A 24362-nucleotide genomic window follows, 5' to 3' on the forward strand; every position below is an offset into this window, starting at 1 on the left:
TCAATGGTGGTACGTCAGTGACTAATGTGGCTTGCAGTGAAGTGATATTCGTGCTTATCAGATACTGAAATATCTGGATAATCAGAATATCAAGTGGGGGACTGTTAATCTGGTACTAAAAAGGGTTAACAAAGAGTAAAGATGGCTGATTTAATCTCGGGGAGGCCTACAAAAAGAGCCCCTAGAAGACCCCAGACTTATAACCAGCTTTATATTCCAGACTCTTGACCCCTGGGCGAGAAGACCGTGAAGTTTGATTCTACACTAAATGACATTATTTCACTAACTGAGACTCTAACTGAGATTTTGCAGGATTGTCTTTGAAGAAGTGCGGGGGAATGCAGCTGTCTTTACAAGCGGCTTCACAGAGCTTGCTCAAGGTCACAACATGCTGGCAGAGTGTCTAAGTGAGATGAACAACAGAACTGAGCATGCTCAGATGCCTACCGAGAGGAGGAAAAGTACTGTTTTGACATCTCGTGGTGTACACCTACTGATAAGAGAATGTCCTTACTCAATGCTAGTTGGGTGGGGAAGTGCAGCCCTGAGCACGAGCAACAACTAGGAGGAGGTGTTTGGGTAGATATGACCAAAAATGGCCAAAGATGACTGGGTGTTCAAAGAAGATATACCAAACAGAAATGCATCAATCAAGATAGCATGCCCAGATGGTAGACTTTGGGTCATATGTCGGGACATTTCAAGGTAGCCTGTTTGTAATGGTGCCAGACACGTTCCCCAGACACATGAAATTATGGGAGATAGATGGGACACCTTGTTTCTGATTGGTGAGCAAATGCTCTAACCACCTGCACCCCATTTTCTATTGGAGACTGATTGTCTCATTGCTCCTTAGGCTCCACCTTTGACCAGAGCAGGGGTATAAAAGCCCAGGGAATGGGAGCTCCAGGGTGGCGCTTTTTGTTTCTGCTACTTCACTTCCCTCTTTCTGCCATGCTGCCAGACCCATGGATTTAGGTAACTATGGACCTCTTTAGACTCTTGGACTTTAGAATTTAGGATGTTTTCTGAAAGTAGAACTTAGACTTATTTCTGTGTTTGGGACTTAGAGTGTTTTCTGAGTTTGGGACTTGGAGGTTATATCTGAGGAGGGGATTTGGAATCCCATCTTCAGAGGTGACAAATGGAATTATTCCCAAGTCTTCAGTTTTCTGTTTACTCTAACTCCTACTTCTAATCTTCATATGCCTAGAGGAACTTAGTAATGCTTTAGCTTTTTATATTCAAGTAAGAAGCAGGAGGAGGTAACGGGAGGGTTAACACATAGGTTGAATTGTTTTTGTTTAGCTTTGAACTGCAAGTAGTAAACAGGAGTTCAAAAATGTTGAAGAGTGCCCTACAGCTGTACTGGGGGCTTTCAGGGCAGACATGTGGACCTGCCAGTTGAGCTCTTTTCCACTCTAACCCAGCTCAGCAGGTCTTCAGAGGGGGTTAGTATTCCTTTCTTAGATTTCATTTGGAAAGAGGAGTCATAACAATGTTAGAAGCTCAAGCCGTTATCTTATTGGCCAAGTTCATAGCACCAGCTTTGGCAATTGCAATTCTTTTGATTTATCTTCTGTTTTTGTTGCATTCTCTTTCCATGTAATTGGAGACAAAGTTTCTAACGCTCATATAGCCACCATGCCATTTTCTTTGTTTTGTATTTTTCCTGAATTTTCTGCAATAAAGCCATAAATATGGTTTCAATTTACGATCTCATCTGTAGTGATGTTCTGCGGTGATGTTTACCTGTTGGGATTAGCTTGGTTGCCCACTGGGGTGCTTCGGACCCATTTGGTGCAGGTTCTGAGGTTAGCCGGGACCACATTTATGTATTGTACAGTCCTATTCATGTTTTCTTAAAGGTCCAATTGAGTTAAGTGGGGCTTACTGTTAGAATTACCTTTGGTACTTTCCCAACAGGTCATTTTGTCAGTCCACTGGTAAGCACTAACAGCTGCGGCATTTTTTTTATTTTGCTGTAGAAACGTGAGACAAATAGGGTGCAGTGCAGTAAAATGACCCTTTCTTTGTAATCACACAAACCAGCTTGGTTAGAAATTAATCACTTCCAATGGAAAAACCACATCACTTCAAACACGCACTCAATAAAGGAAGTAAAACTAAACTCAAATTCCTATCTCTATTTCCCAGACCTGCTTAGTATGATAAATGTTCTCACCAGTACTTAATTTAATCCTGCAGAGCTGGTTGATTTTCGAGCAAGGTGAAGATCAACCAGTGGCAGCTTGAACATCTTTGGGCAGTCACCTTCTTCTTTTACCTTATAAAACCACCTTATAGCCATGGGCCCATAACCCAAGGTAAGTTCATGAATCATCTGCATCACATTTATGGCTTGATCATTACCATACCACAGTCAAGCGTGCTGGGCATAGTACAAGGTTTCTGATAATATTTAATAGAATGTTTCTAACTGAAAATAAAGCCCTTAATATTTCCTTATTCTCCTCTATTTATTACATTACATTCCTCACTATTCCAGCATTTTCCTGTTGATATTCTAGGTTCTAATCAGGCCTATACATGTGACACTTCCCAGTTTGTCATTTGAGCCTTCTTGTCCACTACTCTCCACTTATATAAGCCAGGTTCAAAACAATGGACAGCCTCAACAAGAATCACAAAACCAGGCTTAAGCATAATGCTCAGGGGAGCCTTAAATTAGCCATCCCCAATCTGGTGTCCTTCAAATGTTTTGGACTACGCTTCCCAGCAGTCCTGACCATTGACCATGCCCTGACCTATTTCAAAGTTCTACACTTACTCCTCAGTAAGAGAACATAGGATTGAAGCTGTAGAAGCCTAAAAAACAAGCATGAGATGTTATTGTTCTCATTTCACCTAAAATTGACGAGATTATATTTTTCTCATCTCTCTCTGGTAGCTTAAAGACAGTGTGCAAGCATTTGGGTTGAACAGAATCCTTCTGGCAAGCTGTTCACAGTACAATCAATCGGTTGTTACATGCCCAGTTCATCTTAGTTCAGTTGAATTTAGAGTAGACAAAAGGCAGGAATGGATACTTACTTAGATTTCTTCCTCTAGAGAGGTGGATAAGCCTGCAGATTCTCCAGTCACAGCACTAGAGGACTGCCCAAGTAAAATAATAGAAAATGGATTAATCCTCTAATAAAACTCTCTAATGTTTGGGCTCTCTAAAGCTTTGCGAAAAGCAGGAAGCAAAGGCTTACAGGATCATCCTAAGGGAGAGGGGAGTCTTGTGACAGATGATAGATGAACTGCCACCTTCAGAGGGCTTCTCCACACCAGGATCTTTATCCCGCAACTTACTGGGGCTTCTGCTTCCAGATCCTTTGCAGGATTAAGAGCGGCTCCTTACATGGGCTTCCCCCCCCCCGGACTTCCTTTGACTGCAAGTTCTACATGTTTCATTATACAGCCACTAGATGGTGCTGTGGTATAGCAGAGCTGCACAATTACACATGGCCATTAAAGTGGATTAACATTTATTCCAGCATTATCCCCGATCTTTTAAAAATTGAGATAAAGGTCAGAAAGCACAGGAGATGCCCTGAAGGTTGGTGACATTGTATAAAGGACCCACAAACATCCGTGAGTGACCAATCATGAATGTGCAATAAAAGCCTTGTGTAGAAATGCTCAGAGTGCTGCTGGCCTGCTCCAGCCAGGGCAGGGGGTTGGAGGGTGGTTTGTTTTTCTACCTTATTCCCTGGTGGTTCTTTGGTTTTAAAAATGTCCCTCCCACTAGGAGGAAAAATACTTATATTAGCCTGGAAGTGGCATAGGTTGGGGGCCCGATCAAAGAGCAAGGGGGGCTATAAATCCAGCAGATTGAAAGCCACACCCTGGATTGGGCCCTACAACTGTACTGGGGGCTTTCAGGGCAGACATGTGGACCTGCCAGTTGAGCTCTTCTCCACTCTAACCCAGCTCAGCAGGTCTTCAGAGGGGGTTAGTATTCCTTTCTTAGATTTCATTGAGATGGTAAATTCTGCCTGGGCATACCATTTCAGACTGTGGGTGGTAGGTTGATATGATTGAATGGCCTTGCTCCATTCAAAAGTACTCTCCACATAGAAAATGAGATGTCAGGCAGAAGGATTCTAGTCTTCCCCCTGACAGCCTAGCTTTCTTTGTTCAAGGAATGTTTTGTATAGGGCATTCATACATGTGAATCCCCGCCTTCAGTCTGAAATGGAACAGTCCACTGAGGTTTACCATTTCAGCGAGAAGTAGGCCAGAGGAAAAATTTGTAAAATCATTGCTTCAGCTTACAGCCAGGATACCAGGTATTCATCTTAAAAGTATATTATTTTCCTGTCTAGTGCGATCAAGATTCTGTAGAATCAGGATATTCCTCATGCCTACATTGGGACACAAACAGCACTGATTGCCTAGTTTCTCATTTCCTGTCTAAAAAAGAAAATTGCTACTTCTTTTCTGACAGAATCTCTCTACCCTTAGCAGCTGCTTGACAGGCAGAAATTCAGTGTACTACAGGAGTCATTTATTTATTTGGTACATTTATATCCTGCCTTTCCTCCAAGGAGCCCAAGGCAGCATACATGATCCTCCTCTCCTTTTTACCCTCACAACAACCCTGTGAAGTAGAGCCCTTGACAAAGTATGAGTCTGAGGCATTGTGGGAGATTAAAATGAAGGACTGCAGACCCAGCCACCCAGTATGGAAAGCCTGGTGTACGTGTCAGTGCTGAGGCAGTGGGGCCCTGGCAGATGCTGGCGCTGGGCTGGACTTCTGTGCCTTTCAGAATAGGTGTCTGCTCTGTGCATCCCGTAGGGACCTCTCAGATAAGAAGGAAAATGTCCAATGCATGCTTGCAGCAGCCGGACATATTGGTCACATGTGACCTGCCCATAGATGAAGAACCTTTGGGAATTTTTGCTAAGATGTGGTGGGCCTGCCCCCCACCAGAGAATATTTCGCCCAGGGCCCCTTCAAACACTAATAGAAGCATGTGTTTTATGTCACTTTTAAGCTATTGCTTAAAGGCATAATTTATTTTGAAAAGTAGGAAATTCTGCCCTGTTCTGTGTGCATGCTCAAGATGCATGCACACGGAAACACTTACAAACGAACAATGGCTCAGAACTGGCAACTTAAAACGCTGCCTTAAATGATGGAAGCTAATGTGCTTAAATCACTTTTGTGGGATTTGGGGTGGCCTGTCTCTGTTTTTCAGCCAGGGCTCCTCTGCTTTTAGAAGCTGCATGACAGGCATACATTCAGCAGATGCTGCTTCCCCCTCACCACAGCCGGATGCCTTGAAAATCATAGACCTATTCAGTAGTTCTCAATCTGGGTAGAGTCAATGTATGAGGAAAGAAAGTCCTCTAGCCCCACTCCAACCCCCTTCTCATGCCTTTCCATTGCCCTGTACTCATGGTCTGATGAGGAACACTTCCTGTATCCATGGAGGCACTCCATGTGATTAAGAACAGATTGAGAAAGACTGAATAAGGCTAGCATCTGTTGAATTTCTGCAGGGTGCAAATCCTAACTGGAAATTGGCACCTTGATTTGAAACATTTTGCTGGCACATCTGTTAGCGATACATAATTCCTAACAAAATATTTTGTGATTTGAGATTGGGGCAACCATGACGATCAGCCCCCGTACTCCAAAATAACCTTGAGGGCTGATTCACACGTAAACTGCCAAATGGTATTTTGAGGCTACATAAACAAGCCTTGTGGCTGTATTCTCCTTCCTCTGCTCATGAGCTCTGATTCAATGAGTTACTTCCTTTTAAGAATCACCACCAATATCAAAAGCCATTATATTCAAACTGGGAAATGGTGGTTTGTGCTTGCTCTTCAAACCGCCTTCAAGCCATGATTTACCATTCTGGTTTGGAGGGCAAGTGCTGATTTAGATGTAACAGCAAAACTCTGGTTTGTGCTAAAGAGTGTAAGGCTCATTCACATTGTGTCAAACCATAGTTTGGTCTACATCTGAACAGCTTGAGAATGTGGGATGCAAGATTGTGACATCTCTTTTCTTCTTGTCTCTCTCCACTTCTTTGAGTAGCGGAAACTCAGACAGGCCCCAATCCCCTCAAAATGAGTTAACCCTATTTTCTGGGTCAAGTTTGCAGAAGGAGGTGGTCTCCCAAACTTTGAGCTTCTTAGCAAAAATGCACAAAGGTTCTTCAGCTAGGGGCAGGTCATTTGCAACCAAAACGTCTGGCTCCTGCAAGCATTGGTTGCGACTTGGGAAGGATGCAAACACTAGGGTGTTTCAAATACATGAAACAGAGAAAAACAAAGCTTCTCAGCCAGTACTGAACAGCTGATGGGATTGAGCACAGCAGCTGGTACACACCAGTATACTTGGAGGGTGTTTTTTTTTTTTTTTTCTGGCATAGTAAATGCAGGTATGTAAGGTATTGTGATTTATTAACACACCTGTACACCCTTTTCTCTCTTAATGGAAATAACAGTCTCCACAACATCACAGCATTTGGCTTTTGAATAACAACTGAGGCATTGTGTGGATTTAGAAAAATGCTATCAAAAATAGTACACAGCCTATTGTATATAATGTCTTTCCAGCATAAATGGGCTTGTTTGAACAGCTGCTTAAGGGAGATACGGTTTTCTACGGGTACAGTGTATTATAAGCAAACTATGGTTATGTCTGCAGAGGAGAGATAAAGGTGGTGTATTCTTTGACTTATGTGGAATCCATGATAAGCTTTAATTCAGAAAATTATTTACCAGTGTTTGCAATCCATTTCTCTTTTCTTCTTGGCCGCATTTAGACATTTGGATTTTTTTTCTTTAAATACTTTAAATTAAATATTTGGAAGGCAATACAGCATTTCCCAGATGACTATCCTAAAATCAGTCACAGGGAGAAAAGTTTCACCTAATCTTCCTATGTTAATAAGTCCCCAAATACAATGGTTTCAAATTTTTCAGAACTCTGCAAATGTCATTGCCTGGCATCAACTTTAACTATTTATATCACAGTCATTGATGAATTAGGAATAAAGCATGTAGAATAAATATGAATAAATAACTGGAGCACTTCTGGAAGCTGGCCATGAAATGAGCAAAGTAGTGGTTTATACCAATCACAAGTTTCTGTTTGATCCCCACTTTATTATTTTATTTACGACATTTATATACCGCTCCACATCTACACAGATTCCAGAGCAGTGAACAATAAAAGCTAAAGGGATAAAAAACAATATTAAAAGTTTTTTTTAAAAACCCAGTACCAATAAAAACTGTGGCTGGCCAGTCGAGGAAGGCTTGTTGAAATAAAAATATCTTCAGTAAGTGCCAAAAATAAAACAATGTTGGTGCCTGCCTGACATCCAGATGCATGGAGTTCCACAGAGAGGGAGCCACCAAATTGAAAGCCATACGTCCATGCGGAGCACCTCAGCTGATGACTTCAATGACTGGGCAGGTTGATAAGGGAAAAGGGGCTCTCTCAAGTATCCTGGTCCCAAGTTGTTTAGGGATTTATACACTAGTAACAAAACCTTAAACCTGGCCCAGTAATAAGCAGGCAACCAGTGCAGTTATCTCAGCAAAGGACTTACATGCAGAAAAGGGGCAGCTCCTGACAACAGCCAAGCTGCTGCATTCTGCACTATCTGCAGCTTCCAGACTAGGTTTAAGAGCAGCCCTACATACAGCACATTGCAGTAGTCTAGTCTTGAGTTCACTAGTGCCTCTACCACTGCGGACAAGCTATCCCTGTCCAGGAGAGGCTGTAGCTGGTGAACCAGTCAAAGCTGGTAAAAGGCACTCTGAGCTGCCATGGCCACTTGGACCTCCAGTTGCAATGATGAATCTAGGAGTACCTCCAGACTACAAACTTGATCTTTTAAAGGGAGTGCAACCCCATCCAGAACAAGCAATGAGCCTAACTCCTGGACTCAGGAACCACTCACCCACAGGGCTTTTGTTTTGCCAGGACTCTGCTTCAGTTTATTGGCCCTCATCCAGCCCATCACTGAGTCTAGGCACTGATTGGGCTCGATGGTCTTATAGACCCCTTCCAACCCTACTATTCTACGATTCTGTGATCCAGGACTTGCACAGCACCACCTGATGCAGATGTCACAGGGAGACAGAGCTATGTATCATGAGCATTCTGATGGCACTTTGCTCCAATTCACCTAATGACTGCTCCCAGCAGCTTCATATAGATGTTGAACAACATTGTGGACAAGAAGGTACCCCGCGGAACCCCATAGCTCAAATGCTAAGGGGCTAAAGACCAGTTGCCTAATGTTACTCTCTGAAAGCAACTGTACAGGTAAGACCAGAATCACTGTGCCTCCAATGCACAAGCCACGGAGCTGATCCAGGAGGACACCATGGTCAATGGTATCAAAAGCTGATGAGAGATCCAGGAGAATTAAGAGGGATGCACTCCCCCTGTCCCTCTCTTGATGAAGGTCATCCATCAGGCGACCAAGGCTGATTCAGTCCCGTAACCAGATTGAAACCCAGACTGGAGTGGGTCTAGATCAGTATCCTCCAAGAGAGCCTGCAGTTGCTCCACCACAACCCCCTCAAGTACCTTCCCTAAGAAAGGGTATTTGTGACTGGGGCATAGTTGTGAAATACCACTGGGTCCAGACTGGGTTTCTTCAGGAGTGGTCACACTACTGCCACCTTAAGGACAGAAGGAACCACCCTTTCATATAAGGATGCATTTACCACTCCCTGGACCAACCTGGTCATACCCACGTGGCTAGCTTTTATTAGCCAGGAAAGGCAAGGGTCGAGAGGGCATGCTGTTGGTCACATTGCTGCAGTCACCTTGCCCACGTCGTCAGGCCACAGCAACTGAAATTGATTCCACAAAATTGGGCAGATGGTGGCATCAGACACCTTGACAGGAGCTGCACTAACGACTTTAGTGATTCAGAAAGCAGCCTGATTTGGGTCAGCCCACTTTGGAGGCCACTCTATTCAACTTGGGTCTGAATCAGAACCTGTCCTTAGGAAATCCAAAGCATCATGCCTCCCCATTGACTACCATTGGGGAATCAACAAATGGCTATAGCTGTTCTACTTTTTAAAGACTTGGAACACCCTTTACAGTTTGGGAATTTTCAAAAAAGGATTTGCTTACTGGTCTGTATTTCAGAGGGGCAATTTGTAAGAAAATGACATTCATCACAGCGGTGCCCCTAGGGGAGAAACCTGCACAATTTCAGAAGGATGGGTGCAGGGCTTAGGGAGTTATGAATTAAAAACTGTTTTAGGACTTTGTTTTGCTTTCTGTTCAGCTGACAGCAACAAAGTCAAAGAGACTTTTGAGTGCTTCATCCTTGATGCAACAGATGCATGACACTTTGCGAAAATACATGAAAGTGTACACTGTAGAGTTTGTGCACACTGTATAGTGCAGGGATGCACAATCTTTTCAGCCCCAAGGGCCACATTGAGTGTCTGCTGGGGTGACACTCTAGGAATGAGGCTTCTATGGCAGGAACCACAGAGCCTGTTCCTAAAGCAATCCCCCTTTTTTCTTTTTTTGGGCAGTGGAGGATGCTGGGGGTCTTAGGGGCTGCCAGACAGAGCTTGTAGGGTTGTACTTTTTGCATCCCTGGTATAGTGCAAAGGGAACCTTTAAAGTTGGGCATGTGTTTTTTAAGGGATTGCCTTTCCACTTTTGTGGCAATTTGCTGGTCTTTTTTTTGTTCCTGACTGTGTTCTTACTTTTTTACACACAGAGAGGACACACACACACACACACACACACACACACAGATGCACACACACCCTGAAGGTTAGAGGAATGCTTGCAACCATAAAACCCTACTTGACTTAGAGCACCCCTTCCCTGATATTCTTTCAAACAGAGCTAGGGTGACCACTTGTGAATCGCCAACAGAGGACAAAAGATAGTGATCTGCCTAGAATTTGCATATACTAATTTATATGTATGGATGCAAATTTAGAAAATTTTTTATAATTAGAATAGAAATACAGTAGATCTCACCACAGTGTGGAAGGCTGTGGCCAGGTGACCTGTGTGCCTTGTTCGGTTTGCTGTCTGGGTGCTGTTGATGGGCAATTTCAAGGCCCAGCACTTCCTTCTGATGGCTCTTTATCTTTATATCAGACTTGGACTGGCCAGGCCTTCAAGTAGAGGATGCCTTCAAAACAGAGTACAGTCCTCTGGCAGCCTTTCAGATAGATGACTGTCCTCCGTAAAGGAGGACATATAGCCACCCTAGCAGAGCGGGGGTGTCCTGCTTGCTCTTTGCTGCAGAGCAAGAAGCCCAGCTCATCACCGGGCTTAACGTTAAGCAGCGGGAAAGGAGGCAGCAGAGGTTATGCTCCCTGGCTGCCTTCCTGGAGCTGGGAAGGCAGCCAGGGCCTGTATTATAAATTGCTGTCAGGCACCACCCTTTAGCAGGAAGGAATGCCCTGCGGACCTCCGCTGTACGAGACAGCCAGGGAGAAAGTGCTGGGGCAGCTTGACTCAGATTGTGGGGGCTGGGTGGAACTCCACATATCTGGTTGAAAGCTGGTGTCACCAGCCTTCCAATGAACAGGCACCAGCGGGTACAGGCATCTCACAGTTAGTGCCGGCTCTCAAGCCATTCCTAGAAGCCCTGAGTGCTTCTGCTTCCACAGACACATATCACAAAAAGTGGTGAAAACACAGGAGCAGCCTCGGATAAGTTCCTTCTATGTATATCCCAAAAGTAGCGTATAATGACCCATGTTCATATACAAACAGTCAAATTGACTGCAAACATAATCAAGCCTTAGCAATAATCACAAAGAACCTTTTGTGAGTGAAATGTGATTGTCTATTTGTAAATTTCTAACTGTTGTATAGCATAATACAATAAAAAAAACCTCCACCAAAAGGTACTGTGCTTGGAAGTAAAAAGGGGAGCCCTGATAAAGCTGTACTTGTCTGTACAGCTGTCAGTCACAAAATTACACCCACCCTCCTCTCCTTCCCCCTCTCTACCCTGGTGTTTTCATTATATGTAGAGCTTGCTGGAAAATGTATCAATGTTTGTGGACTCTCTGTGTCTCTCCGAATCTTCACATTACTCCAGAAGCTTTCAGATTCACTCTGGGATGATTCAGATGATCACTTGCTTCAGTTTGGATGAATCTTGAATTTGTCCAAATCAAACAAACTAAGTTCAGGAATCATCTGAAACAGATGCACACACACTTCATCACCCAATTAAATAATGTTCACAAATAATGTTCACAAATAACACATAATTATAGACTATTCAGTTCCTGCTAACATCAGTTGATCACAAAATAGCCCATTCTGATGCAATATTTTCCACATCTTCTTTTGTAATTAGAGGTCATGTGATTTTAAAAATTGGCTTTAATTCCATTTATTTATCTCTAGGGACTCTAAGTTGGCCTAATGCTAATAGTGAAGCTAATTTCATGAGGTAATAAGTCACTCAGGCTAGGAGTGAAAGAGGAGGAAGTGAACAGCAGAACAAAATAACTTTTATAATTTTAGAAATATCTCAGTTCCATTTACATTAAAAGCTACAGATCCCAGATACGTTCTAGAAGAACAGGAAATATATTCCAGTAGAAATCCTTTCCTGCTGAAGGCATGCTTTCTAGTGTATTTTCGTGCAAATAAATGTTATTTAAGTCAAATCCCTTTCACATTAAATCTTCTCATTTATTTATTTATGGTGCAATCCTATGCATGTGTAGGCAGAAAAAAGTCCTACAGTTTTTTCTGCCTAAACATGTTTAGGATTGCGCCCCTACTTGCTTGCTTAGGGTGCAATCCTATGCATGTTTAGAAAGAAAGAAGTCTTACAACTCCCACCATTCCCAAGGCATCAAGGCTGGCTGGGGGATGTTGGGAATTGTAGGACTTACTTCTGTCTAAATAAACATAGGATTGTACCATTACTGCCTTTACTTTTTCTCTTCACTTTTCAATTCCCAATCCCCAGTCTCTTATGGCACTTCCAAAGAATCTCTTTCAAGAGTGACTGTCCACCTGCTATTGCGGTATCGGTATCATGTATCTGTTTCCTTGCGATCCAGATGTTTAGCATATGCTGATATTTTGTTCCTGAATTTCTTCTCTTTAGTTGCACATACATACTTGTTTGTCCCAAACAACTAGGCAGCTTAGTTCATATAAAGGCTTGTTCTGCATTTTGTATATCTCACCCCTCCGCTCCATTGATTCCTGATATAAGGCACTGCTTCTTTTGGAAAGTCTTACCATTGAAATACAACAGTGCGGTAACACCACATGGCCATGGATTATGTATGATGTCCCTTTATCCCATACAAGAATCCAGACTGGCTGCATGAAAGATCTAACTAGAAAACGGGCATAGCCTGTTCTTCAGGCTACCACCTCTCAGAGTCTCTGACATTAAAAAGAATCCAAAACAATAACACATGACATTAGGCTCAACAAATACAGCATGGAAATCAGGACCAGGAGATAAACAACATGCCACCATTAAGAGCCTGTTAATGCTGCCGAAGCCCCTAGGGAGGGTGAGCTTCAGGTGGTGGGAAGAGAAAGAGGACGCCTTTTTTTCTTTCCCAGTCCCACTGAGGCCTTTCCTTACTGTTCCGCGTAGCCCTAGGTGACTCAGCTTGTAGCAAATGTTAGACTTTCATTATTATAAATCACCCTTCCCCAACCGGACGCCCTTATATATACTGCTGCAACTGCCATCATCCCCAGCAAGCAGGGCTATATACGGCTCATGTGGCGTGGGGGGCAAGACCAGCTCCAGGTTTTTGAGGGCCCTTGGGGAAGATACCCTCCATGGGCCCCTCCCACAGGGGTCTACCTTCTCATGGCTATTGTCACTGGCTGCTATTGTTCCTGGGTCTTTCTCATCATTGCTACCACTTGCTTGCTTGACAGGCAGAGAGCAAGGCAGCAGGGGCATCTACTGCTCTTCCTTCTCACCACCATCGTTTGGGCCAGAGCAAGAGGCAGGTAAACAAGCAGGTTGCAGTGGCGAAGAGCAGAAGCAGTTCCAGGGAGAGCTGGTTACTGGGCCATATCTGCTAATTACCATAACTTACCATATCTGCTAATTGAGGTATGGGCCCTCAGCAAATGCCCAGCCATGCTCAACCCTTGATGCTGGTTTTAGGGTGGGGAGGGGGGAGCGGGAAGCATTCTGAAGAGTGCAAAAGGGGAAATGTGTCGTTATTCCTCTCCTTCCTCCTGAAATACCCCTGTGTAGTGCAGGGAGGGGAGGGTGTTTTTTTTAATGACGTATTATGCATCCCCACCAACCCTAATCCCCCTCCAGGGGTACCAAATGTCACCTTCCTAGCTAGTGTGGGATGGCTTAACTATTTGGGCAGCGGCGGCGGGGCGGGGGGACATTCTGAGCCTCCTATTCTAAGCAAGAAGTGTACAGATGCTCCATTTTCACCAGATTTCAGCTAGGCTTTTCTAATCATTACACAGTCAAAACATTTCAGGGCTCTTAACTCAGGAGTGCATCTCCTAACAATACTTTCATCAGTCAGGTGCAAAGCTTTGCACCTTTGTCATTCCTGTGCCTGTTGTCTCCATTTCAGTTGTGACTGTATGTCTCCTTTGATGAGTACCCATCGTGCAGAGATGGGCAGCCTGGTTCTCAAATCTATCCCCACTAATAGCACAGATGCCTCCATAACTACTCTAGATGTAGCTCTATAATTCAATAGGTTAAGATATGATTCTGCATTGTCTGGATCAAATTTCTTAGGATCCTTTTTAGTGTCTGAATTGCCCATTATGCCAAGCTCTGAATGAGGAAATGAAATGATAGGCTTGATGTAGTATGGATGAAGTCCCATCTGTTTGCAAACATGCTGATGTTTCTTAAGCAAAACAGAGGGATGTTGTCACTCACAATCTCTTCTGGCAAGCTTTGCCTTGCAAATGTAGTTTTGATTATGGATTTAGGCTGCAATTCTATGCCCACTTTCCTGGGAGTAAGTACCATTGAATTCAATAGGATTTGCTTCTGAGTAGATATGCATAGGATTGCCCTGTTATTTGTAAAATCCTCCAGCAAGCATACTTCCCCATAGTTTGAATGGACAGTCATTTCCTTTAAATTGAAATGTCCATTCCCCGCTTCTGCCAAGGTCTTTTTGGATTTTAATTAAGCAACATAGATTCTTGTTAGTTTTTGTGTCTGACAGTTTGACATCTGGTACATGACTGTATACCAGGGACGGGGAACCTTATTTCTATCACGGGTGTCCTGCTCCCAGTGGCACAGGGACAGAGCTCCAGGGGATGATGATGATGATGACGATTTTATTATTAATTTCATTTCTATACTGTCCCATAGCTAAAGCTCTTGGGGCAAGTTTACAACAATTCATAAAGGATACAGCAACGGTATTACAAAAATATGAAATTATGATAAAAACAGTCTAAAAAAATTTAACACACAAAATTTGAAGCAACTTAAACAGATAAAAAAACAATTTTGGTAAACAATTTTCCCATAATAGTCCTGTTCAAGACAGAAGACAGAGATTCCCCATCATATGCCATTAAATGCCTGGGAGTAGAGGGCAGTCTTAACCTGGCACCAAAAAGATGACAGTGTAGGTGCCAGGTGGGCCTCAGTGGGGAGCTCATCACAGAGTCAGGGGGCCACCACTGAGAATGCCCTCTCTCTTGTTGCCACCTTCTGAGCCAGATGTTAATTGTAGTGTCCAGGTACATTCAGGTCAGCAGAGGCATTCCATCAGATATTGCAATCCCAAGCCGTGTAAGGCTTTCTGGGTTAAACTAGCACCTTGAATATAGCTTGGAAACATATAGGCAGCCAATGCAAGCAGGCCAGAATTGCTCTTATATGCTCAGACTTTCTGGTCCCAGTTATTAATCTGGGTGCTGCATTTTGCATGAGCAACAGTTGCTGAACAGTCTTCAAGGACAGCCCCAGGTAGAGTAAATTGCAGTAATCTAACTTGGAGATTATCAGAGCATAGATGACTGAAACCAGGTTATTCCTGTCTGGATAGGGGCATAGCTGGGCCACCTGCCAAAGCTGATAGAAGGCACTCCAAGCCACTGAGGCCAACTGAGCCTCCAGTGACAGAGATGGCTGAGGGAGAACCTCCAGCTGCAAACCTGCTTCTTCAAAGGTAGTGCAACCCCATCCAGAACAGGTTGAACACCCTCCATCTAGTCTGAAGAACCACCAGGCTCCATTCCAAAGGCAAGGTCAGGCTCAGTTCCAAAGGCAAGGTCAGTAGGTGGTCCCAACGCAGAAAAGTCCAAAAAAGAGAGCAAGGTTACCAGGGGAAAGACAAGGCAGGCATCTGTGACCTGATTCACAGACATGGGTCCAGCACTTTGTGCCTGGAACTGAAGGCTTTTAAGCCTGAGCCTTCAGAGCACAGCTGCAGATCATCAGTGCCATCTGAAGAATGGTCTGCTCTTGAGGAGAGCCCTGCTCATGATTATACCCTTACTCCTTATTCCTCAGGCAGGCACTTCTGCATCTGGTAGCCAGCTGAGCCTGCACTTTTAGGTGCCTGCGTTCCTTGGGGCTAGGTGGCCTGCCTCCCAGTCTGAGAGGAGGCTGTGTCAGCTGAGGCTGGTGGCTCTGAAGTCAGTGAGGCAGTGAATCTGCTCTAGGTTTCAGTCAGAAGGTGCCGAGCACCTTGGATAGCTCCTTTAGAGTTCTGACTGTCTCTGACTGAAACCCAGAGCGGATCCACCACCCCAATGACACTGGAGCCACCCGCCTCCACTGGGCCGTGTGTGTCTTGAGGGGAAGGTACTATGGCTGTCTCCCCCAAAGGCCCAGGCTCTCCCTGATCTGCTGCGAGGTCCTTCGGCACAGGCAGCTCCTCCACAATGTTTTGCTCGGAAGACTCCAGGACATCTTCCAAAGAGGAGTCCTCCAAAGGCTACATTCTCTCCGGGGTAATCTGTTGGAGGCTGCATGCCAGCAGTGCTCAGGAGCCCACAGTGGGTGGGTCTAAGGTGAGTTTACCCTTCCCTCCCTCCTTCTCCCTCTCCACCCAGCTGTCTGCTGGGGGTGAGGCAAATCGCTCTTGCCCAAGGTCTGAACTGGTCACTTGCAGACGGCTTTCCCCTTCCTATCGCTGCATCCATTTCAGCACCCCCACTCCATTTCCCCCTCCTCCCCGACATCTGAACTGATTTCTAGTGTGGCCAGTTGTGAATCACAAAAAAGGATGACAACAGTTTGCCTAAATTTGCAAATGCTAACTTATATGTATGTATGCACATTTAGGAACTATCGTTATAGTTTAAACAGAAATAGTGTGCATCCCACCATGGCGTGGAAGACTGTGGCCAGGCAACCTGTGTGCCTTGATCTGTTGGCTGTCCACGTGCTGTTGATGGCAACTTCAAGGCCCGTCTCTTCCTTCTGATAGTTCTTTATACCCCACTTGAACTGGACTGCTCTCCAATTAGAGGACTGTCCTCTGTAAAAGAAGCCACATGGCCACCTTACATCTTGCAGAGAGCTTCTCCCCTGTTTCCATCACTTCAACCATTTTAGCTGCCCTCCCCCCGCAATTTTTTCCCCTCCTGCCCTCCTTCTCTCTCTCTCTGGATGTCCCAGTCCTACATGAAATTAGGCCAAGGGCTGCATATGAGTCTTGGGCTGCAGGTTGCTGTCCCCTGCTGTATACTAAGTCTTCAGTTTCGACACATACACACCTTTGCCAATAAGCAGCTTTTTGAGTCATATAGCTCAACTCCCAGATGGCTCTTGTGTCAGGTAAAGTTGTTGTTGTTGTTGTTTAAAAAAAACTTCCTTAGGTCTTATGATTCTGCCATTTTATTTCTGATCCCACTTTTTTCTTTCTTTTTGCATGGCAAATTTGTATTTTGCAGGAATGGACAGAGAGAAAAGTAGACGTTCCATAAGACAGCCATGGTTACTGGAATTACAGAAAGGAATTCAATGTACAGGATTAACTCATTTAAAAAAATGACATCATAGATATCAAGATCTTCCCCAGAAGCCCTTATCCAGAACCTGCCCCCTGGCCTTTGGCAGCGAAGTGGGTAATCACTGCAGATAGGGCTTTTTGGTTTTGGTTCCCTCACTCTGAAATGCTCTACCCAGAGAGTCTTGCTAGGCACCAAGTCTGATGCCTTTTCAGTGCCAGGTGAAGACCTTTTTATTTTCTCAGGCTTCTTAGATCTTCCTGAGCTGTTATTGCTATTCTCCATTTTAATACTGAATTTACTGCCGCTCTGCTGTTTTTATAATTGTTTGTTGTTGTACTGGTTTTCATTTTACTTTCTTGCTAGTTTTTTTTTAATCTTTTGTAAACTCCTCCGAGAGTCCCTTTGGGAACTGAAGAGCATGGTCCCAAATACCCCAACTAAATAATAAACAATTCTTCATAGGATCAAGCTATTATACTCACAAATAGCATTCATGCATGCACCGCATGATTAAACTTGTTTAGACAGTAGAGAGTTATTATTGTTGCTGCAGCAGACTGGTGGATTATAAGAGCTGGAGGACAGAGGTACCCATGGAAAGCTGCAAAGACATCACACTGACCTCTTGCAATTGGGCTGAAGCAATGAGATGTTACATCAGAATGTGGTCTAATATCAGCAACAAAAATGGGAACTGAAGCTCCAGTGCAACCCTCACCATGCCTATGCAGATCTGTAAGTCCCAGAGCCCCTTCATGGATCACTGCCTTGTTGTGGCGAAGGGGCTTGCATAACTCAGTGAAGTCATAAGCTATGCCGTGCAGGGCCACCCAAGACGGACAGGTCATGGCAGAGAGTTCTGACAAAATGTGGTCCACTGGAGAAGGAAATGGCAACCCACTCCAGTATTCTTGCCAAGAAAACCCCATGGAACATATCACAAGGCTAAAAGATATGACGCCGGAAGATGAGCCCCTCAGGTCGGAAGGTGTCCAATATGCTACTGGGGAAGAGCAGAGGGTATTTCCAAGTAGCACCAGAAAGAGTGAAGCGGCTGGGCCAAACCCGAAAGGACACTCAGCTGTGGATGTGTCTGGTGGTGAAAAGAAAATCCGATGCTGTAAAGAACAATATTGTTTAGGAACCTGGAATGTCAGATCAATGAATCAAGGTAAGCTGGAGGTGGTCAAACATGAGATGGCAAGATTGAACATCGACATTTTGGGAATCAGCGAACTAAAATGGACAGGCATGGGCGAATTTAATTCAGGTGACCATCATATCTACTATTGTGGGCAAGAATCCCTTAGAAGAAATGGAGTAGCACTCATAGTCAACAAAAGGGTGGGAAAAGCAGTACTGGGGTACAATCATAAAAATGATAGAATGATCTCAGTACGAATCCAAGGCAAACCATTCAACATCACAGTAATTCAGGTCTATGCCCCAACCACTGAGGCCGAAGAAGCTGAGGTTGTTCGGTTCTATGAAGACCTACAACACCTTCTAGAACTAACACCAAAAAAAGATGTCCTCTTCATCATAGGGGATTGGAATGCTAAAGTAGGAAGTCAAGAAATCACCGGGATAACAGGCAGGCATGGCCTTGGTGTACAAAATGAAGCAGGACAAAAGCTAATAGAGTTTTGCCAAGAGAACATGCTGATCATAGCAAACACTCTTTTCCAACAGCACAAGAGGCGACTCTACACATGGACGTCACCAGATGGTCAATATCGAAATCAGATTGATTATGTCCTTTGCAGCCAAAGATGGAGAAGCTCCATACAGTCAGTAAAAACAAGACCTGGAGCTGACTGTGGCTCAGATCATGAGCTGCTTCTTGCAAAATTTCGGCTTAAATTGAAGAACGTAGGGAAAACCACTAAACCTTTCAGGTATGACCTAAATCATATCCCTTATGAATATACAGTGGAGGTGACGAATAGATTTCAGGGATTAGACCTGATAGACAGAGTGCCTGAGGAACTATGGACGGAGGTCCGTAACATTGTTCAGGAGGCAGCAACGAAATCCGTCCCAAAGAAAAAGAAATGCAAGAAAGCCAAGTGGCTGTCTGATGAGGCTTTACAAGCAGCTGAGGAAAGAAGGGAAGCGAAACGCAAAGGAGAAAGGGGAAGATATATCCAACTGAATGCAGAGTTTCAGAGAATAGCAAGGAGAGACAAGAAGGCCTTCTTAAATGAACAATGCAAAGAAATCGAGGAAAACAACAGAATGGGAAAGACTAGAGATCTCTTCAAGAAAATTGGAGATCTCAAGGGAACGTTTTGTGCAAAGACGGGCATGATAAAGGACAAAGAAGGCAGGGACCTAACAGAAGCAGATGAGATTAAGAAGAGGTGGCAAGAATACACAGAAGAACTATACAGGAAAGATCTGAATGTCCCTGATAGCCATGATAGTGCGGTCACTGAACTTGAGCCGGACATCCTCGAGAGTGAAGTCAAGTGGGCCTTAGGAAGCATTAGTAACAACAAAGCTAGCGGAGATGACAGTATTCCAGCCGAGCTATTTAAAATCCTAAAAGATGATGCTGTTAAAGTGCTGCATTCAATATGCCAACAAATCTGGAACACTCAACAGTGGCCACAAGACTGGACAAGGTCAGTTTACATTCCAATTCCAAAGAAGGGCAACGCCAAAGAGTGTTCAAACTACCGCACAATTGCGCTCATTTCACATGCCAGCAAGGTGATACTCAAAATCCTACAAGCTAGGCTTCAGCAGTATGCGAACCGAGAACTACCGGAAGTACAAGCTGGGTTTAGAAGAGGCAGAGGAACTAGAGATCAAATCGCCAACATTCGCTGCATCATGGAGAAAGCAAGAGAATTCCAGAAAAACGTCTATTTCTGCTTCATTGACTACGCTAAAGCCTTTGATTGTGTGGATCACAACAAACTGTGGCAAATTCTTAAAGTGATGGGAGTACCAGACCACCTTACCTGTCTCCTGAGAAACCTGTACGAGGGTCAAGAAGCAACAGTAAGAACCAGACATGGAACAACCGATTGGTTCAAAATTGGGAAAGGAGTACGACAAGGCTGCATATTGTCACCCTGCTTATTTAACTTATATGCAGAGTACATCATGAGAAATGCCGGGTTGGATGAATCAGAGGTCGGAATTAAGATTGCCGGGAGAATTATCAACAACCTCCGATATGCAGACGATACCACCCTAATGGCAGAAAGCGAAGAGGATCTCAAGAGCCTCTTGTTGAGGGTGAAAGAGGAGAGTGCAAAAGCTGGTTTGAAACTCAACATTAAAAAAACGAAGATCATGTCATCTGGCCCTATCACTTCCTGGCATATAGAAGGGGAAGAAATGGAAGCAGTGACAGATTTTACTTTCTTGGGCTCCAAGATCACCGCAGACGGTGACTGTAGCCATGAAATTAAAAGACACTTGCTCCTTGGGAGGAAAGCTATGACCAACCTAGACAGCATAGTAAGAAGTAGAGACATCACCTTGCCGACAAAGGTCCGTCGAATCAAAGCTATGGTTTTCCCAGTAGTAATGTATGGCTGTGAGAGCTGGACTCTAAGGAAGGCTGAGCGCCGAAGAATTGATGCTTTCGAACTGTGGTGCTGGAGAAGACTCTTACGAGTCCCCTGGACTGCAAGGAGGTCAAATCAGTCCATCCTAAAGGAAATCAACCCTGAGTGCTCATTGGAAGGACAGAGACTGAAGCTGAAGCTCCAATATTTTGGCCACCTAATGCGAAGAGAAAACTCCCTGGAAAAGACCCTGATGCTGGGAAAGACTGAAGGCAAAAGGAGAAGGGGACAGCAGAGGATGAGATGGCTAGATAGCATCACGGATGCAATGAATATGAACTTGAGCATGCTCCGGGAGAGAGCGCAGGACAGGAAGGCCTGGCGTGCTATGGTCCATGGGGTCACGAAGAGTCGGACACGACTGAACGACTGAACAACAACAACTGAACAAAGTCCCAGAGAATTCAGTGGGATTTACTTCTGAGTAAAACATGCAGAGAATTGGGGCTGCAGATCCATTGCTGCTGGGTAGTAATGCTAGGAAAAAGTAATGCTGCTGGGTAGTAATGCTAGGAAATACATCGGAACCAACTAGGTGCATACTCAGAAAACCAGCATGGCTGTTGCTTATATCCATTTCATACCTGTTATATTCCTGAGAGTTGGAAAACCTTCTAGAAGAGTCAGCTTATATTCATTCATTCATTACATTTCTATACTGCCCAACAGAAAAATTCTTTGGGCAGTTTACAAAGACTAAAACCCTAAAAATACCATATAATAATGTAATGCAAAACTATTTGCACACAAAAATATAAAATAATTTTGTGCAATAAACAATAAAAATTCCAAGGCCCATTAAACACCCTGTCATATGCTGTCAAATGCCTGGGAGTAGAGGAAAGACTTAACCTGGCACCAGAAAGATAGCAATGTTGGCATCAGGTGGACCTCACTGGAGAGAGTGTTGCATAATCAGGGGCCACCACCAGGAAGTCCCTCTCCATTGTTGCCATTCTCTGAACCTCACTCGGAGGAGGCAGTTGGAGGATATTACTTTCAGAGGGGTTGTTGTTCAGTCGTTCAGTTGTGTCCGACTCTTCGTGACCCCATGGACCATAGCACGCCAGGCCTTCCTGTCCTGCGCTCTCTCCCGGAGCGTGCTCAAGTTCATATTCATTGCATCGGTGATGCTATCTAGCCATCTCATCCTCTGCCGTCCCCTTCTCCTTTTGCCTTCAGTCTTTCCCAGCATCAGGGTCTTTTCCAGAGAGTTTTCTCTTCGCATTAGGTGGCCAAAATATTTGAGCTTCAGCTTCAGTACCTGTCCTTCCCATGAGCACTCAGGGTTGATTTCCTTTAGGATTGACTGATTTGACCTCCTTGCAGTCCAGGGGACTCATAAGAGTCTTCTCCAGCACCACAGTTCGAAAGCATCAATTCTTCGGCGCTCAGCCTTCCTTATAGTCCAGCTCTCACAGCCATACATTACTACTGGGAAAACCATAGCTTTGATTCGACGGACCTTTGTCGGCAAGGTGATGTCTCTGCTTCTTACTATGCTGTCTAGGTTTGCCATAGCTTTCCTCCCAAGGAGCAAGCGTCTTGCGGTGATCATGGAGCCCAAGAAAGTAAAATCTGTCACTGCTTCCATTTCTTCCCCTTCTATATGCCAGGAAGTGATAGGGCCAGATGCCATGATCTTCGTTTTTTTAATGTTGAGTTTCAAACCAGCTTTTTCACTCTCCTCTTTCACCCTCAACAAGAGGCTCTTGAGATCCTCTTCGCTTTCTGCCATTAGGGTGGTATCATCTGCATATCGGAGGTTGTTGATAATTCTCCCAGCAGTCTTAATTCCAACCTCTGATTCATCCAACCCGGCATTTCTCATGATGTACTCTACATATAAGTTAAATAAGCAGGGTGACAATATGCAGCCTTATCGTACTCCTTTCCCAATTTTGAACCACTCGGTTGTTCCATCTCTGGTTCTTACTGTTGCTTCTTGACCCTCGTACAGGTTTCTCAGGAGACAGGTAAGGTGGTCTGGTACTCCCATCTCTTTAAGAATTTGCCACAGTTCGTTGTGATCCACACAATCAAAGGCTTTAGCGTAGTCAATGAAGCAGAAATAGATGTTTTTCTGGAATTCTCTTGCTTTCTCCATGATCCAGCGAATGTTGGCGATTTGATCTCTAGTTCCTCTGCCTCTTCAAAACCCAGCTTGTACTTCCAGTAGTTCTTGGTTCGCATACTGCTGAAGCCTAGCTTGTAGGATTTTGAGTATAACCTTGCTGGCACGTGAATTGAGTGCAATTGTGCGGTAGTTTGAACACTCTTTGGCGTTGCCCTTCTTTGGAATTGGAATGTAAACTGACCTTTTCCAGTCTTGCGGCCATTGTTGAGTGTTCCAAATTTGTTGGCATATTGAATGCAGCACTGTAACAGCATCATCTTTTAGGATTTTAAATAGCTCAGCTGCCTGGAATACTGTCATCTCCGCTAGCTTTGTTGTTAGTAATGCTTCCTAAGGCCCACTTGACTTCACTCTCGAGGATGTCATCGGATTTTCTTTTCACCACCAGACACATCCACAGCTGAGTGTCCTTTCAGCTTTGGCCCAGCCACTTCACTCTTTCTGGCGCTACTTGGAAATACCCTCTGCTCTTCCCCAGTAGTATATTGGACACCTTCCGACCTGAGGGGCTCATCTTCCGGCGTCGTGTCTTTTAGCCTTGTGATAGGTTCCATGGGTTTCCTTGGCAAGAATACTGGAGTGGGTTGCCATTTCCTTCTCCAGTGGACCACATTTTGTCAGAACTCTCCACCATGACCTGTCCATCTTGGGTGGCCCTGCACGGCATAGCTTATGACTTCACTGAGTTATGCAAGCCCCTTCGCCACAACAAGGCAGTGATCCATGAAGGGGCTTCAGAGGGGTAGCTGTGTTCATCTACTGCAGCAAAACCAAGGAAGAGTCTTGCAGCACCATAAAGACTAACAAATGCATTCTGGCATAAGCTTTCCTTGTTTTAGCTTATACTAATTTTCTATTCACACAGGGGAAGTAGACAAGGCAACATAGCCCTGTGCTATGACGACTGGGTAGACTGACTAAAAGATTGAAGGCATGACCCTTTGCATGTTTAGATAGACAAAAAAGTCCTACAACTCCCAGCATTCCCTGGCTTGGGCATGCTGAGAGTTGTAGGACTTATTTCTGTCTGAACATGCATAGGATTGTGTCCTGAATATTCTAATTGGTAGTGTGGCATTTTAGCTCTCCTTGTGGGTATCCTCTGTCTCCCCTGCATTACTACTCTGGCCAAGTCGCAGGAATCACCCACTCAGCCATTCCAAAAGAGCACGCAGGATGTCTACTCAGTATATCCTCCCCAACACTTGGCTGCTTTTAATGTAATTAATAATGCAGGGCCAATGCAAGACATTTTGCTGCCACTCCACTCATTGCACATATAGAAGCTGACCAGACTGGCTGTTGGATCTTACTTCAACAGCAGCGATGGGATAGCACCCCCTTCCACAGCTGAAAGCAGCAAGCTAGCTTAAGGTGCGCATGGCAGGCCATTTAGCACACAGGGTTCTATCCTTCAACACCTGCCCCCTAACATCTACTACCTGAGACAGCTGCCTAATGGCAGGGCTGGCCCTGAGAGAAGTGTATCAGCCTGTTTACGCTGGGTGGGATCATCCCTATGGGTTTGCCTTAGAGCCAAGCCCAGCCACAGTCTGGAATTCATGAAAAGACTGTTAGTATTTGGTAATGGTCCAGGATGGCCAGGGGATATGTTTTTATGGGAGCTAATTGTTAGAAGATGGTTCCTTGATAGAGAGAGCTCTGGGATCTTTCAGGGCCCTTGGACAAGACACCC

The 24362-nt window shown here is 44.5% G+C and overlaps 1 protein-coding gene across 2 annotated transcripts in view; it reads left to right on the top strand.

Moving 5' to 3' along the window:
• The first annotated feature begins 309 nt into the window (after positions 1–309).
• Positions 310–24362, top strand: part of ST3GAL6 (ST3 beta-galactoside alpha-2,3-sialyltransferase 6) — a 160433-nt gene continuing 136380 nt past the window's right edge. Inside the window, exons 1-2 of one of the 2 annotated variants that reach the window (XM_084843187.1) lie at positions 310–978; positions 2209–2327. Coding sequence is in view for 1 of the 2 variants with exons in the window: in XM_084843182.1 (XP_084699308.1) it covers positions 969–978 (10 nt within the window). In the remaining variant the exon portion in view is untranslated. The remainder of the gene's footprint in view (positions 979–2208; positions 2328–24362) is intronic. The other variant, XM_084843182.1, reaches the window with a different exon arrangement.

This window comes from Heloderma suspectum, chromosome 3 (genome assembly GCF_057233095.1).
Source record: "Heloderma suspectum isolate Gila_16-S chromosome 3, 16-S_ref, whole genome shotgun sequence".
NCBI lineage: Eukaryota > Metazoa > Chordata > Lepidosauria > Squamata > Helodermatidae > Heloderma > Heloderma suspectum.